General features: G+C 47.0%; 1 protein-coding gene across 1 annotated transcript; it reads right to left on the bottom strand.

Annotated features, from left to right (window-relative positions):
- Nucleotides 1–2,046: 2,046 nt before the first annotated feature.
- Nucleotides 2,047–6,509, bottom strand: LOC8030084 (dynein light chain 1, cytoplasmic). The gene is made up of 2 exons (XM_002408885.5): nucleotides 6,316–6,509; nucleotides 2,047–2,459 (listed from the first exon to the last, which is right to left on the bottom strand). Exon 2 carries the CDS (start codon nucleotides 2,456–2,458, stop codon nucleotides 2,189–2,191), a length of 270 nt encoding a protein of 89 aa, XP_002408929.1. The 5' UTR covers nucleotide 2,459; nucleotides 6,316–6,509; the 3' UTR covers nucleotides 2,047–2,188.
- Nucleotides 6,510–18,288: the final 11,779 nt, after the last annotated feature.

Raw genomic sequence — 18,288 nt, 5'->3', positions numbered from 1 at the left:
AATGCAACTGGCTTTCTGCAATATTTTGGTGCCAGTTTTGGACAACATTATTTCTTCCTATTCACAAGCTTAACGAAATTGGAATAAGAAAATTTAGCATAGATACATTAGAGATTAAAAACTGCAACACGTTCCGGGCAAGTGTTGGAGGCAGAGTCTCCATTGCATTCTTGTTGTCGACTGTAAACCGCGGCTACGACGTTGCACCACTGCAGTGGCACTACTGTCGGCATGGCACATGCGCAGGTGCTTTTCCTCATGTAAATTTAGTTTCTGCACCCACACAGTGCCCACACCTAGTGTGGGCAAATGCGGGCTTCTTAGTAAGCAGCGCATAGGCTCATAGGGGCTATTCACTGGATGCCATATTCGTGGGTGCTGTTTAGGGCGCAGGCTTAGGACGAGCTCGCGTTACAGGAAACGTTAAGTGATTTTTGCCTTCGTTAAAAACTACTTAGAATCACCCCCCAATGTTAATAACAAAATAAAATGGCCTTAGTTTTTCTTTCTAGTCAATTACAGTCGGCAAACAATATTAGAGAAATCTGAGCATCGTTCATCCCCTCAACTCGGAGCCAGAACAAGTGGCCACGTGACCTGGTGTCTATCCTATGTTGACAACGTTAATCATAGCCACGCACTGGGGTTGGCAAAGTAGAACACGCGGGCCGAGCTCCAGGCGTTGTTAGAGTTTGGCTATACTCACTACCGCAGTCGTTGGACACGAGCTAATACCCGAGCGTCCACCGAGCCATTGCTTGTTACAAGCCAAACTCGAGTGCTCATGCAGTTTTCATGTCCAATTCATGAGCCGCGCTCGACTGTTGTCAGGCAAGTGGTTTGGATACTACAATTACGTCGTCAAGCTTTGCAAAGGCAAGACTGAAAAGTTGTTTTATTTTTGCAATTTCACCATAACTATTCTGAATCAGTGGTGGTTTGTGCGAGTATACTTGGGCCAGACTAGGACTGGTCAACTCTGCAATGTCACGACCATTCCAACCCGATATCATTCCACGACCCCTTTAATAGGTTGCCAAGACCGGCAATCTTGGTTTGAAATGCACGTTGAAAAAGAACCATGGAAGCTCGCCATCAGCACGCGCTTGGCACTCGCAGCTATGGTCGCCAGTGAATACTCCCTACAGCAGGGGTCGCAAACACGAGGCCCACAATTTGCAGAACACTGCCCAAAGGCAACTGGCTGCGAGTCCCCGTTTATACGTCTCGAGTGCTCGATATGGCATGCACTATAGTGATATCTCGCAGATTCATTTCCATTCGAAACACAGCTCTGGTAACTTTATTCATATAGTTTGCATTTATTTACCTGTGCTTATTTGCCTTGCGTATCACCTTACAATTTGCGTCCCATCTTTTTGTCATGTTAATCACCTGTACAACAGTTCCACAACCAGGATGCAAGCAAAAGCTCTTCGTTGAAAGACTCATCTCCAATGTCTGAACTCTCGGTCAGCATATATAGCTGTTACACAGCTGTAATAGCTATATCTTAGGCTATATGTCAAAGATATAGCTATAAGCTCGGCATTCTTGCCTTCAGAAAATATAAAGATTAAATACAAACATTTTCTCACTTATAAAAATAGTCAGGAAAGCAGGAACTGTCGTATAAATAGCAACTGTTTTTTGGACGCGTTGAGCTCGACTAATTTTTGAGTAAATTAAGCAACGGGAACGAACCTCGGTATGCTTGCTGTCCTGTTCTAATAAAAGTGCCAGCACTTTGGTGGGCAGTGCACATTTTTATCCCCCCCAAGTTGGCCCTCAACCTTTGGGGGTGGGCTAACTGACCACCACATACAAGTGAGACCCGTGGTCTAAGTAGGGAAATATTCACAAAGCATACCAACTCATACGGTAAAGTTTGGCGATCCTGAGCAAAGCACAAACACAAAATGCCCCCCAAAAAGTGCAAACATTGAATTTTCAGCTGACCGTGTTGCACATAGATGGTTCCATCCAGCAAACATCTCCCAGAGACTCGGCGGCATGGGGGGAAGACACAAACTCCGAGAGCAGACGTCGCGAGATAAACCTTTATTATGCCGACGGACACGCACGAGACATTTCTCCCCTCCGGAGATGCCACTATACAGACGAGAAGAAACAAGCTCCGCTCATAAATAAAACGCCTCTTTGAAACAAGGAACAGAGAAGGGAAGAGTTAGCCGGACTTGAAGAGCAGGATGGCCACCTGTCCCAGGTAGAAGTAGATGAAGTGCTTCGTCTCGTGGGTCACGTACGAGCCAAAGTTGCGCCCCACGATGCAGTGCCAGGTCGGGTTGTACTTCTTGTCAAACTCCTTCTTGATGTAGGCTGCAATGTCCTTCTCAATGTTGTACTTCTCCAGGGCCTGGGTGGCCACGTCCACCGCATCCTGCTGCATCTCCTCCGACATGTCCGCATTCTTGATCACTGCCTTCTTGTCAGACATCCTGCGCACGCAGACGACGGGCGCTCAGTACTCACCAGATGGGGGCACGATCGGCCACTTAAATCAGTGGTTCTCAAGCGCTTCCTACGCAATAAACCAATAAAATGAAGCCTGTAAACTATAAGGCGCAAAACTAGGGAGTGCTTGGCTCATAGATATGCACTAAAGGATGAAGGGGGAACGGCCGGGTTGCAATGGCTCAATTACAGCCAAGATACCAGACACCGATTGAGGCTAACTAACTTCTGACTGCCTAACATACAACACAATTATTATTATACATTTATGACAAAGTCCCACAAAAAAGAGTGCTTAAACTGGCAAGGACGGCTGCGGGGGACACTCAGGAGCTCGGGGAACCAATGTGGGTACTCTGGGGAACCCAGCTTTGAAAACCCGTGTCCTAGGTAACATCGGAACAGTGCCCGCCCTTCTGTCACCTACAAGACGGCGGAAGGCACCAATCGAACACAATGCCGGGCAGGTGTTCAGACAGTCTCGTGCCCTCCCCTACCCAGCATGAGTCTCAGAGAGTGCTGATGCAGTGCTCATCTGTGGCCCGTGCTGGCTTCTCGTCGGGCGACACGAAAAATCCAACACCACCCGTGCTCACGCAAGTGGGCGTGTCTGATTGTGCCGTGCCCTCGGCATCCTGCATTACCTCATTGAAGGGCTCGAGGCTATAGCCAGGGTCCTTCTAACCGCCGTCTCCTCTGGCCATTTTCCTTCCTCCTTGCACTCCAGTTTTCTGCTACCGTAAAATACCGGGCAAGCGCCCACTCAAACTTTGGTGACAATCGCAAAAAAATGGAGGATGGGCGCTTGACCGGTCAACTTTACATATAAATATACTGTGCATATTTTCTCGGATCTTACAAATTTGGTAATGGGCGCTTAATGTGGAATGGGCGGATGCGCGGTATTCTACGGTACTTTAAGAACGTCAAGATTTTACGAGCTACAGATAAACGCGAGATGAGGAGCGCTTCCCACTTGAAAAGTCAAACTCGGCAAGTGACAGAAAGTATCTTCGTCTTGTTTTCCCGAACTATTCATTTAAGTGTACCACTAACATAGATGGTGGGGGTGGGGGTGTGTTTAGTCCCCCCCGTCTATGTTTACTCCCGTTTACACTTGAGAGTAATTTAGAAGAGGGGCAGGTCAGACGAAGGAATTCTCCAGAATAATGCTATCGACTGCGGCGAATGTCGGGGCACAAATGCAATGCAACAATGGATCTTTCTCCAGTAAGTTTCTGCGCATGCGTACACTCCCGTCGTCGCCATTTTCGCAGGACGCCAAGACGCGGTGCCCTGCGAAAATGGCAACAACATGGTCAGCCTCTATCTTCGCGCATATTTAGTCCATTTTGATGCTTTGTTATTTTAGTATAGGTAGTATGTGTGACAAGTATGTAGCGCCCCCTCCAGTCCACCCGTTTGTCTCTGCCAGACTTGACGGGCAACACTGATCAACGTGCCGAATAAACGCCGTGGAGCGCACACCGCCCCAGTCAGTCATTGTCCGCCCTCACAACCAGGCCGCGAGTCGTCTCTTCTCGGCGGGTGTTTCGGCCCCCTTCGTCTACGTTCTAGAAGGAGCGTGACAGTGTGGGGTATAAAAAGCACTGAAAACCGATACAAAGGCACGATGGCAATCTGTTTTGATGGGCAGAGGCATGTTGGGCTGCTCTTCTCTTGTACTTCGCAGACAACTCCCCAGACGGTGCTCGTTACTCAAAAAAAATTCATAGAAAAAGAAAAAGAAAAATAAAACAGCAAAGCTTGCATAAATTATTGCGTCATCCGCAACTTACCATGCCTAAACTGTTGAGAGACACATTTTTGAGCACTAAAATACTGTGCTTGATGTGGGATACATCGCCCATGTTAAATGGAACATTTTTCTTAGAATTAAAGAAAACTTCACATTATCAATAACAAACAGTTTCAATAATTTTGCCAGACAATGCATGCGACATATAGCAAAAACATCCTCTACTCACCCATTAGCATCCTCAAATGAAAGAAAAACACAGGTTCCTAATTTAACAATCAAAGAAAAAAAACTAAACGACTCTTGAGATGAATGGTTTTGCGTGAAGAGCACGAGGATGGAGCGACGAAACTAAGTGACCTCTGGAGACTGTGCCTACTAACGGAGGCCTTTTGGTGGCTGACAGGGGAACAAGCTGAAGACACGTCCTTTAGCGAAGCTAGGCTGTGCACACCGGATATGAGGGTAGTGCAGGAATTCTCAGACTGATGGACCCCTTCCAGGGTCTGCTGTTCACATGCCCAGGGGCGGCAGGCGCGGCTGCTCTGCCATATTTGGCGGTGCCCACAGGACGATGTCAGCAGTCACCAAGAGTTGGAGGTAGCCCGGCGTATTAATTGCAATGTTTCGCAATTTTGTTTTGCCTTCATTCGCAGCAGTGATATGGGCACAACAGCCGACCGGGGAATGGCAGAAAACCAGTAGAAGAGCTTCCCAATTTGCAGACGGATGACAGCGCACATCTTTGGGAGAGGCCTGTTAAAGCCAATGAGCACAGAAGACTGCGCAGGGTGTGACGGTTACTCGCTTGTATGTTACCACCAAAAGTAAAATGCATAGAGTGAGACATAAATGGCACCATCTGCAAAATTATGTATGAAACTGATGGCACCAAGAGGACAACGGCAGAGGGCCTCTTCTGGAAGCTTGACCTCTAGCGTGCGCTCCTTGCTTTCTGCCGTGCTCTGCATATGCAAGCATGCCAGAGGCTCACCAGATGCTGAAGCATTAAAAAGGGTAGCAAGCTCGTGCCAGAAGCGGGTCAACTGAAACTTTCCCCTGCTATGTTTATTCAGTCAGCGACTACAAACTGGAAACATGCAGACTTTTAATTAGGCTTCTACATGGTATTGAATTTAAGGAAAGGTCTTATCTAATCAATGAGAGAAGCCCTCGTCTTGGCTGGCAGATTCAAATAATCAGATTCCAGTTCATAGGAACTTATAGAGTAAGAAAACGTTATACTCTGCATTGTTCACTGATTACCGGTCGTTAACTCATCGGCGAGGCAAACAAGGCGCAAATCAAGCGGCAGTCGAACTGCAGCAACCCCACGTGTTTTGAGGGAGTTACGATAATCAACCAAAGGTTATTTCGCTTCTTTTAACGAATCTAGGACCTTTCTGTGGATGCAACCTACTCGTCAACTTTACTTGGAAGCACGTGGGTAGTCGAAGATTTGCGCAACTAAGGCGACATCCTCGGTGCGGTAAAAAGTGGGACAAGGTCACGCTCCACGTTAATTTATACCACGATAAACGTCAGGTATCTTCGTTTACGTTGTGACTCCTCTAACTGGCTTCAAAATAAGACTTTCTCGGGTGGCCAACAATAATACTTTGTTCATGTGTCGCAACACGACGGATGAACTTTGTCGCAATACGACGAACCTGTCAGTCTTCGTTGGCGTACCCTGTGCCTGGTCAAATACGTTCCGGTGACTTCCCATAGTCTGGTACCTCTTTGGCACAAAAAGCATGACTATTTGGTCCTTGGGCAACAATCCTAAGCAGCGAGCCTGTCTCCCGCCATGCTTCGTGGACGCAGGCGCCGGCCAGCGTTCTTGCATTGCAGGGCAAAGAACAAACACTCCGCGAAACTGGTGGTCGTATCACGGCGGACTGGGCATCATAAGTGCATAAGACACACTTCGGTCTTTGAGCGCTTGAGGCAAAGTGAAAGAAGCATGCCGATATAAACGTTCGAGCATCAGCCGGCACTCGCGGCTTCGATGGAATGCGGCCCCATTACTTGCGGGACGTAATCGAAATCGCAAAGCTCCGTCCCGTCGAGTTTCTCACCTGAGGCTGGCTTCCTGAGGCGAATTCCAGATGAAATTTGACAAAACTTGACGAATATTCGGGAGGCACAGTCGAGCGACTTTTCTTTACCGGCAAGCGCCAACTTCCAATAGAACGCAGCACGTCCCACATAAGACGTTAACATCCCATTGGTCAGGGGGATTTCAAAGAAGCCAGATCATTGGCTGTACGGGGGACTTCTGTCTGGTCTTCTATCAGCCCACAATGCACCGCGGGGGCCTCGGGTGTTTTCGTTTCTCCGACTTCTTTCACTTACAGGTCTGATGACGTCATAGAAACAACAAGTTGGTCGTTTTTTACATGAGGGGTTCTTCGGGTTTTTCACCCATCAAGCTCCGTGGTTAGAGAAAAATAATGTTCATGTATTTACTTACAATCTATTTTTCATTTCACTTTAAAGTAAAAGTTCCGCAGCTCAGCGTCTGTATTCGAAACCGCAAGACTTCTGGAAGAACTGCCAGTTTTTCAACCGGTGGCCCCGGTGGCGGCGTGGCGGTTGGTTTTGTTATGGTGGCTAGAAGGGGAAGTGTGACGGGCGCCGTATGCGCACCATGTCAGAGAGGGGCGCGAGTTGCGATGAAAATCTTCGCCATTGCGAGGGGCGCTGCAGTCTGCAGGGGAGTTAGCGGTTTCGGGTGATCTGTTGGTTCGCGGGCGCCGGCGCTCTCCTGAGGCTGCTACAAGTTCTGCTGTTTTGGCTGTTCTGCTGTTTTGACTGCGAGTAATCATAATATACATTAGGCTCATAATAAATAAGTGTATTGATATAAGCTCAAAGTGATCAAGAGTCGTCATAATTTCATTTCGGTCTAATTCAAGTTCACTGGGTTAAAAGTAACTCAAAGAAATCAAAAGAGTAATAATAATGTCAGCTGAGTTCATTATAGATCATTTGGAGGTATAATAACACGAAGTAATCAAACGAGTAACCACAATGTCAACTAGGCCGAATTAAAGTCCATTTTGTCAACAGTAACTCAAAGTAATAAAACAAGTAATTTATTAAATATTAGCCCCAAAAATTATAACAGTCATCGCAATATCAATGAGGCCGAATTAAGGTCCCCTGGATCAAAAGTAACTCGAAGTAATCAAAAGACTAATCAAAATGACTGACTAAGCTCACAACCAATAAATTAGCGCTATAATTACACAAATTAAACAAGAATCACCAAATGTCACTTAGGCCGAATTAAAACCAATTGAATTGAGAGTAACTCAAAGTAATCAAGAGTAATCATAATGTCAATAATCATCACATAAAAATTCAACTTGTAGAATATTAGCTGAAAGTAATGAAGAGTTATTACAATGGCGTTTAATTCGAATTTATGGCCAATGGGTCAAAAGTAACTCGAAGTAATCAAAAGAGGAATAATGTGAACTGAGTTTATTATAGATCAGTTGGAGCAATAATAGCACGAAGTAATCAAAAGAGTAATCATAAATTGCAATTGTACTTATATCATCTCAATTGTATCAATGACAAGTCGAGTAATAAAAAAGATTGAACAAAACGTCCATTCAGCTAAAATAAATTCGAGTGCGCCATAATAACTCCAGGTTACAAAAAGAGTAATAAACATATGAATTACGCCTCATCAAAAGTTGGAGTAGTAACTCCAAGTAGTCACAATAGTGATCAGATCATCAGTTGTCCCCCCAAAAAAATCTAAGTGTATAAACAATTATTCTAAGTTACCAAATGTGTAAGCAAAACACGACCACTGAAGGCAATTAGTGCATATACTATATATTGTGGATTAAATTGACTGACCTCGGGATTAAAGTGGGCAGCGCAAGGATTAAATTGTGTGTCAATTGAATTAAATTGGGTGGTACTGGGATTAAATTGGTCGTCCCTTGGATTAAGATGAGCGGGAAAACCTGTAGTTCAGTGTGTGGCATCTCCAGATCAAGCGTCAATCTAACATTTGTCTGCATGCGCACTTTTCCTAGACATTTTTTGCTGACTCATTGAAATGAAATACTCGGCGCGCTTACTAACGCCTGTCCATGCACTCTTCCGAGAAAGAAAAAGACTGTCAAAATAAAGGCTGCTTCTGAAGCAAGTAGTTTCTTCCTTTGGCTTGTATCCTTGACGCAATATCTGTAAGAGAAAATAAAAGTGAGTTCTCCATTCTATGCCTTGTTCGTCACATTTTTCTTCTGTTGCACTCTGAAGCATATGAAGTGTCCGCGATTTATAAAGTTATCAAGTAAAAAAAAAAAAGTCAAATTTTTCCAGCACAAAACATATATGTGACAGGGTGGACGTTCACCTGCTCCAGCGCATTTGTTCTAAACGTAAATTGAAAGTAGTTTTTTTTTTTTATTCTTTCCTTTCTATTGCGTAACAAGGCGTCAGTAGATTCAGCTCTCGAAGAAAACGTCTAGTTGTCTTTTATTTACGTATTAACTATTTTACAGTATTCGGAACAAGGGGAAAATATCGCGCAGCGCCCCATTCCTATGCTCCGCACGCCAGCGCTGACTCGCCTGCTGCGCTCAGCGCCCTCTATTATTTTCATCGCAACTCTGTGCAGCCCTTCGCTCCCGGCCGCGACACTTCCCCTTCCAACAGGGGGGTAAAGGTGGGTGAGGAGGAGTGGCAAATCCCGTGCGCCGACATCCTGGGTCCCGAGTGAACGAACGCAAAAGAGAGCGACAGAACACGAGAGAAAGAAAGCAACGTTGCCATGGTAACGCGAAGAGTGAAAACTCTTAGCAATATAAACAGTGATAATTTAACGTTGTAAACTAAATTATGAGCTATTCTAACGCTTATAAAAAGCAATGAACTCATTACGCTGCATTAACTTCCCTTCTGCCGAAATCTCGGAAATCTGGTGGTTGCGCAGTTTCGTATTCCTCAACCGCGCCCAGCCGCGCCCCACTGGCGAAGCCGGGTATATGGTTTAGTTTAGCGTTAACGCGAGGCCGTACATCTGCGCGCTTTTCAAAAAGAAAGCTTCGAAAGGAACGTGAATATCTTTCCACCGGTAAGTTCGTGAATTGTTGAAGTTCACGAAACTGCTCTGATGATGTAACCGTGTTTGGGACCCAGAAGGTCTGCCTGCATGATCCGCCGCTTGCGGCAGCCAGAATGTATGGGAAAATGGCGGACCTTTTCCTCTAGAGTTAGTATGTATGATCTCTATGCCTTCCAACCACCATAGTTTTGTGGTCGGCGGCGCGGCGCCGGGTATTCATCGGCGGCTCTGATCGGTGGTGGCTAGCGGTGGCTTGCGGCTATTTTAAAGATTCCAATTGGACTTCTGAGCCATAGAGATCATACATACTAACTCTAGAGGAAAAGGTCCGCCACTTTCCCATGCATTCTGGCTGCCGCAAGCGGCGGAGTATGTAGGCCACTGATCTCAATGTCAATTGCTGGATCGCGCTTGCCGCTCCCGCAAGTGAAGCCACCGGACGCAACCTCGCTGGGATACGATTTCCCGTTTTGCTAGCCTTTTGCTGCGGTTTTCCAGCGTGCTGTAGACACGTTTTCTACTCGTTCGTCGTCATTCGCCGAGGAAGTTTTTTGAGACTCTATGTATTGTTGAGACTTGCCGTTGTGAACACGTGGAAAATTTTACGAAAGTGCAGTGTCGCAGGAAAAAGGCACAACGCGTCGAAAGGAAGGGCTGGCGGCGTGTTCAAAGCTTCCTTGGCACGCCGAAGTGCCGTGTCTCTGTGCCTTCGCGCGCTTGGATACCGACCAAGAACCGACGCCGTGTGAATGTGCTTAGCGAGTGCAATGTGCGTGAAGCCGTATCAAAAGGTACAACTCGTCGAAAACGTGTCGCCGGTGTCGCGGCGTGATCAAAGCTTCCTTGGCACGCCGAGTGATGCATCTTTGTGCCTTCGCACGCTTGGATACCGGTCAAGAATTGACGCCGCGCCTAAGTTCTGAACGTGTGTCGCGCGTAGATGCCTTTAGATCATTTATATATATCGGCCACGGAGTTCTGGATCGTCCAGCTGTTCCGGTGAGTTGCTATCAATAAAAGGGGGAGATCTGTACGTGGTCTTATGTACTATATTAACCATGGCTATGTCCCAAATCTACTCTAATAGATTCCGTGGGAGCACGAATAGGGCAACGTTGTGGAGCCAGGGGGGTTTTCGAAAGCAAAAGTACAAGACGGCGAGAATGAAAATCTTTGAAGCGCGGCCGATATGGTCGTGTGCAATCTGTTGACCAATTACAATTAGGCGAGCCGCGCTCAAACGTCAAGTGCAATTAAGTAGGTTGATAATAAGCCAGCACAGATCAGTGATGAGGAGCTGTTGTGCACGGTATTGTGTAAATCGTCTAAGGACGAAAAAAAGACGTACCTTCCCCCCATCTTCCGTCGCTAGTGGACGCTGGATTAAGCTCGTTCCTAAACCGCGAGGGGAAAAGACGCTGATCCAGAGGCACGAACACCTTCACGCACATTGCACTCGATAAACACATACACACGGCGTCGGTTCTTGGTCGGTATCCAAGCGTGCGAAGGCACAGAGACACGGCACTTCGGCGTGCAAAGGAAGCTTTGAACACGCCGCCAGCCCTTCCTTTCGACGCGTTGTGCCTTTTTCCTGCGACACTGCACTTTCGTAAAATTTTCCACGTGTTCACAACGGCAAGTCTCAACAATACACAGAGTCTTCAAAAAACTTCTTCGGCGAATGACGACGAACGAGTAGAAAACGTGTCCACAGCACGCTGGAAAACCGCAGCAAAGGCTAGCAAAAACGGCAAATCGTATCCCAAGCGAGTGAAGTCCGGTGGCTTCACTTGCGCTGCAGCGAACAAGCGGGGAAGCGCGATCCAGCAATTATCATAGAGATCAGTGATGCAGGCAGACCCTCGGGGTCCCACATGGTTACCAACTTCCTCCGATTTCACAAATATATCATCAGAGCAGTTTCGTGAACTTCAACAATCCACGAACTTACCGGTGGAAAGATATTCGCGTTCCATTCGAAGTTTTCTTTTGCATAGCACGCAGATGTACGGCCTCCCGTCAACACTAAACTAAACTAGGGGTGTCGCGAACTTTTGTCGAACCGGATTTTTATGTCGAACTTTCGGGATTCGACTGGGTCGAACCGGTTCGACGAACCTTCGAACTTTTCACCAGATTCGACCGGTTCGACTTTGTGGACAGTGTGGCCAGACCTTGACACAAGCATGTTTAAGTTTGGAGAATTTTTTTTTTACGCAGAGGGTTATTTTATTTTATGAACAGTTGCAATTAAAAGAAACCAATTCTAATCCCTGAAGAGGTTAATACCTTAATTTTTTTGCACTGTATTAACTGAAATAACCAATCAGCGCTGCCCTTCATTCATCCCTTAGCCATCACCATCCTATCCGAAGCCAACTGGCCAGCCCGTCGCGCATGCGCACACGAGTCGAACCTCAATACAAGGTTCGTCGTGCTCGATATCGAGCAGGCGCGCAACCTGCTCGATGAAAGGTAACTTTCCTATAAATCTTGTCGTTCCAACATATATATAAATACGTCAAAAACCTGGTATCATCGACAAAACTTTTATTATACGGAGTTTTATACGCCATCTATCATAGGTCCACAAAACTATCAGCTCCATCTGCTACCGTGAACAGCCGCCAACAAGGAGGTTATAAGTACTAGGAGGGGCCACGTTGCAATATTGGTGAAGCCTAGTCATAAAAAGTTTAAATGATTTTGTGCCCAGCGTGACCACCTCTGGCGATTGGTGCGCGTGACATGTCACGTATGAGATGGATGGTTGATTGTAGAAGGTCTCCTTGCAGGCTTCCGCGCGCTCCGTCCGGTAGGTTTTATCACATCAAAGGCTAGACTGTGGCGTATTCTAGTACACCATAGCAAGACGAAGGCTAGCTACTGTCACGTGGTGTGATCACGTTGTCATGGTAAGTGAGGCAGGGGCGGATCCAGACCTCCATTTTAGGGGGGGGGGGCGGTTCCTCGGTGTAAAACGGCGGGGAGGGGGGGGGGGGGGGGAGTGGGGGAGTGTTTATATTTTTTGTGGAGTTATCGTTTTTACTAAACTCTGATAACATAATATAGATCTTGAGAGCTTTTGTATCGGTTTACCTGTCGAGGATGAACTCTTTGAATTAAAACCTTTCGGGTGACCACGCGAAAGGTAAGTATCTAGAAAATTGTGGTGGACTATCCTTTCTGAACACCATAACGCAAGGAATTTTGTAGTTCATGGGAAACAAGATTGCTCCATTCGCGTGGCAGCGCGCTAGAAATAGAAAATAAGTTTAACTACTGGCGATGAATGTTCGGTGCTATAGCGGCAGTGTAACTTGATGACTCAGATATCCCCGGCGGGGCTACAACTTTTGGGCTCCTTTTGCTTAAATATTTATATATTCTCGTTACACCAGCAGAGCATGTACGGAGAGCCAACCTTTGCCAACTATACGGAGGAAGCTCATGCAGCTAATGACAATGCGAAAAACGTACTAATCTAAAACTCGGCTGTTCCTTGAGATTGAGCTGGCCATAGTAGTTAGAACTTTATATTCAGTGCCAAAATGCAGACCGTGGTTTTAAAACATATTTTTCATTGTCGCCGGTTGCTTCAATGGAGCGAGTACGTTGCAAAAATGCGACAAAAATGGACCGGCGGCTTCGACGCTGCTCGCGGCGTCAAAACACTGTTGACGCAGCGAGCGACATGAACGCTGCCAGGCAAGTTCGTCGGTTGTTCGCCGTATATTTGGAATGTCCAGAGCGGATCACATGCGGAATTACCAACCCAAACTCGTGTTTTCACGTGTTCTGGATGCAACTCGAGAGAACGAAAGCGAATAATTGTTGAATATTTTTGAAAGCATGTTGCAGTTCGGCAACTATAACTTTTAAACTTAGACAAGACCTTAAACCAGCAATGGATCCTTCCAAATTATATTCAATTGCACTTCGTCTGAATATTTTCTTTATGAAAGGAACACTTACTTGTTTCTGGGTAGTTAGCTCATTCGTCAGGGTCGAGAGGACTTCAGATATGATGGGGCAGAGCGGTTGTCCGGTCGGCGAATCTCAACTGGGCTAAAGGCCAATCACGACTGCAGCATGGATGTTTGGGAGTCGGTGTTCACTCGAACGGGCCCAGGCACTGTCTATTTAATTTATGTATAGTCGCATCTTCGAAGGGGCTCGTTTTCCCTAAATCCCTAGGTAGGGAATTCCAAGCCGCAGTTGCAAACGAGCAAGCACCGCCTCTGTTCCGTTCAACACAAACATATTCGCTCCTGCAAAGCCGCACGAAAGCTCTGCCGTCAGTCCACAGAAGCCGTGTTGAACTCGAAAAGTAAAGACGGCGCCAAGGGGAGACAAGGGGTAGCGGGCGCCTTTCCTAAAATATGTCCCGCCACCCTAAGTTGAAACGGCATTGTATACAAATCAATGCCTACGGCGTCGGCTTGAGGACCCCGTGTAAGTCACGGTGTAAGCAGCCTCCAGCCTTTAGAGTGCTTGTACCGTTTATCTTTCTTTTATTAGCCCCGCAACGAGAGGTCGTACCGCAGGCAGTATGAAGCCCATTAGAGGAAACATCTCCCCCTTCTGGCGCTCGTCGGCTTCTTTCTGTATTCCGCGCTGCGGCGCTGATCCTCAGTGAGGTATGGAGGCGAGGACGAAAGCGGGCTTATGATTAAGCCAAGGTCGTGGGGAAGTCCGGAGCGTCTTCAGAAGCTCAGACCCAGACTACACTGTACCCAGAGCATTTGCTTCCTCCCTCAGTAGAGAAGAAAAGCAATTGGTCACCTGGTTGTACAAGCTGCACCGCCCCCCCCCCCCCCCCGCCGCTGGAACGTCTCCTCCTGGTACGTCCCCTCCGCACTTCCCTTGGCAATGAGCATTTAGTGAGCCCGTGGGCGACAGCATCTCAAAGCAAGCCAAAAAAGACATGCCAGAAGACAAGCCCAGAACCACGAAGAAACCATCAAACGAAAAGTGATGAAAAGGCGGCCGCTAGAAAGGAAGGATAATCCGCTGTGTATTAGCCCCGAGAGCGAACCCAAGCGTCGCTGCGGTCGCCGCGCCCTGATTGGGTGAGGTGTACCGTGACGTCAGGCGGAGGACTCCGCTCCGCGAGCTCACATCGGCTCGCATTCCAGCACCGGTTTCCTGGTTTGGCGTTGTGTGCCGCAAGCTCTTCGAAGAGCTGGACTTCGTTTAGCCGATGTACAAGACGTTGAGTTTGGCCGATATTGACGTGCTTCCGTACATTTTATAAGCCTGCTTGTCCCTTTTACCTTTAAAATTGGGTTACAAATCCCGAAAGCTATCGGCGGAGGCAATTCCGCCGATGAACCTCGACTCTGCGCTGCCACTCCGCATGCGCTGGTTCGCAGATGTATTCAAGGCCCTGCGTCTGATGATCTTTGAAGTGCTCGTGGAACAGGGTTGTTTTACATAAATGTAGCTTCTTCGTGAATTAATTATATAGTTTATACACGTATGCAAGCATATTTCTTAGAGGATGCACAACTACTGGAAATTGGTTTGTGTGGTAGCAGCAAAAACGGCTGAATTGCCCCCAGTTGCCTATATGATATGTATTGAACTGCCCAAAATGTGCACAGCAATAGTGCCGCAATTTGGAATGTTTATACTTATTCCTGACATTCTTTATTCCAGCCTTGGGTATTCGGAAAATACACCATTTAGTATGGAAAAATTGTCATTTCCAATCAAACGAGACACTGCTGCAGGTCCCCAAAGCTTCCTCAGCCTTCAAAATACGGCTGGGCTCTCTGACAACAGAGGAAAACAGGAGTAAACGGAAGCATTCGAACGTCTGTCTAGTGGTAGATGCAGCACTAGCGGCAGAAAATGTGGAGTCTGAAGGGCGACACTCTGCGTGAGAAAAGCTTCTGATATTTTAGCTTCAGGACAATTCGATTTAAGTAAAATCTCAATTTTAGGGCTTAAGGGACTAATAACGAGCTAAACACCTTCGCTTACGTTTGTTATACATTACTTGAGGGTTGATATAAACAAGTGCACAGATACCGCCCGTGTAGTCCATTTAAATACTATTCGAATCCAGCAAAGGTCAAATGCGAGCAATGCATATAATATATGTTCCTCGTTTTTCTACTTTGCCCCTGCACTTGGGCTGCCTTACTTATGATTCTCTCCCCATGGCCCAGACTGTAATTAGCATGTTGTTCGAGCAGCATGCAGCTTTTCTGTTTCGGCGATCTTGTTTAAAAACAGAGATACAAGAAAGTATAGTATACATAACCTGCTAATTCATCGAGACTCTCAGCAGCATTTATTGTGCGAGATGTAAATCTATAGTGATGCTCCTGCAATTGTAGCCATATCTACTTTATTTTCATATACCAGCTGTGATTCATGCGTTGCCTGCCCTGTGAACCATGCTTCAAATGTTGGTTGAAGTTTCGTCTGTAGCTACACGCCATACCTCAATAAAGGCACATATAAAAATTTACACTTCTTACGGAAAACATGCAAAAAAAAAAAAATAGAAACAAGCGCGCCGTCAGCTAGCGTCGTCACAGCCTCCACAGGGCGAGCGGAGTCGAGTCGGGGAAAACTTCTCTCCTCGCCGTGACGTCACCCCGGTTCGCCGTGAGGGGGCGCCACGCGAACTTCTCGGGGCTAATAGGATCGTACCGTTGAGGAAGGCTGCTTGGCGTCTGCGTTTGGAAGCTTTCAGTGCACAAATTTTTCCCAGACAACCTCCAAAGAAAGAGAGGAAACAGAGAGAGAGAGAGAGAGAGAGAAAGGGGAATAGATATGTTGAAGGTATTTTCCCCCCGTGCTCGACGTGCTGGCCTTGTTTGTAAGTGTACCTGCAGTCCAGGACCCTGATATTTGGTGCGCCTCCCCACTGTCTCTCCACTTCGAAACTCCTGGCGCCGTCCCTGTCGGGAAGACGTACCGTTACCTTGACGGAGATAAACCCCACTTTGGAAGCGTCCAGCAGGCGCGTCCACCCACCCCTGTTTTAATATTTTGTCCCTCGCGTCGATTGCTTACGTTTTTTCTTCGACCTGACGAAAAAACCCGGGGGGGGGGGGGGGGGGGTTGCTTGGCGAGGCGTTTGGGGGGGGGCGATCGCCCCCACCGCCCCCCCTTGGATCCGCCACTGAAGTGAGGAGAGTAAGGAGAAAAATGAGAAAGAGGCGAGGCGTCAAGGGAGCATGGCTTGTGGAGCCTACGCGGCCGGCGTCATGCCCTCTCCTACCCTTCTATCCTCCTGGCCGCCAGAAGCCGGAGGGGGAGGGGGAGAGGGCCTAACCTCCTTGAGGGCATAGAGTTATTATAATGTGCGCTGGAGGTTTAACTGGCGCTAGTGTCTACGCGACTTCCGGGAGGCAACTTGAAGCAGACAGCAACCAGTCGATTTTTTCAGTGCTCCTGTGCATTCCTAAGGGAAAACGCGCGTGCATTTTGTCTCTTCGCCGGAAAATAACATGAATAACTTTTGCTAATTCGGTTGTGCCGGATAATATATACCTTTATTATTATTGGGAAAGCGTAATTGCTTTAGTTACAACATTTTTCTTTACCACCGAACGATGTTAAACGTCGCTGTATTTCAGGCCCAAATCTCTGTAACATGGCAGGTATGTAAAAACGAGAGACGATTCTAAGCAAAATAATGATCGAAAGGAATGTAGAGAGTGTTCAAGGTTAGCTAGCATTCCGGCGGCGCTTATATATTGCTAATATGCCCGCCCTGTCATTGAATGAAAATGACTCCGTCGTGCACCTTTACGATCGGTTAAAGAAACATTCGAACGCAAAAAATAAAGTACGTGGGCTACAAAAGATGTGTCTCTTTATTATTTCCTATGTCGGGCACTTTTATCGCGCACCTATTCTCTGGCTTCTCCCTATTTTCAAAGATTTGGTGCGTGCGAGTGATAATTTGAACCCAAAACAAGCAGCACTTATTTATTGGAAATCGGACTATATTACGTGGCTTTCAATTTATTTTGATCATCTGCATGCACAAGGAGCTACTTATCCAGTGTTCCAGAGTAGTTTTGGCAGTCTCTCTTAGTTTTCCACATGTCCTTCGTTCGTTTGGCACATATATCTCCCATGCTAGAAAGCGCCGACGCCGTGTTCGCGCTAACAGTGTCCGACAGTGCACATAAATACATGTACCAAGCAGTCTTAGCACCGTTTTTCATGCCACGAATTTGAAATAAAAACACCGTAACTGACCAATCATTTCGTCCGCGTGACTGAGAAATGTTCCAATGTGCCTAGTACGTACAAATTGTTCGTGATATATGCTCTTATAATCGAACCCAGAGAGAAAATGCACTCGCTTTTTCCCATAGAAATGCATTACCGGAAGTCAATTTCGGAATGGTTGCTGTCTGCTTCAATTTGCAGCACCACACTAGCGCCACAGAGCCGTATATGTAGAGAGTTTGGTCAATGGGAGGCGCGGGCAGAGCCAGGGCGTGCACCAGACTCGGAAAGAGGGCTTGGAATGCTCTCTTGGCCAACCAGAAGCAGAAAAGTGTCCCCTAGTGGTGGTAGCGAGAAACCGTTCTGACCAAAGGTCTATGTTCGTAAATGGTTTTAATAAGCGCGTAAGAGTGAAGTGTAGTAACTCTTCGTGGTTGAAAATAGGGTGCACGTGATGTTTTGATCATGATCATGCAGGAAGATGTAAGAAACAAATGCGCCGCTGAACTCTGTTTTGCGCGGATAGAGTGTGACCGCTCGGACGGCTGATTCCCGGCCCTCGGCGCTTGGCGTACGGATTATGTCGATCGTTTCGCTAGTCGCACCGTTCCACCATCATTTTGGATGAGCGTGATTGAAACATCACGTGTACCATATTTTCAGTCATCGAGAGTTACTCTGATGCAGTTATCAGGTTTGTTTCTCGCGACCACCGCCAGGGTATTATTTCCTGCTTCTGGTTGGTCACATTCGA

The sequence above is a fragment of the Ixodes scapularis genome, unplaced genomic scaffold (assembly GCF_016920785.2).
Source record: "Ixodes scapularis isolate PalLabHiFi unplaced genomic scaffold, ASM1692078v2 PGA_scaffold1__304_contigs__length_218370807, whole genome shotgun sequence".
Classification (NCBI taxonomy): Eukaryota; Metazoa; Arthropoda; class Arachnida; order Ixodida; family Ixodidae; genus Ixodes; species Ixodes scapularis.
This window is presented reverse-complemented; position numbering and strand designations above follow the sequence as displayed.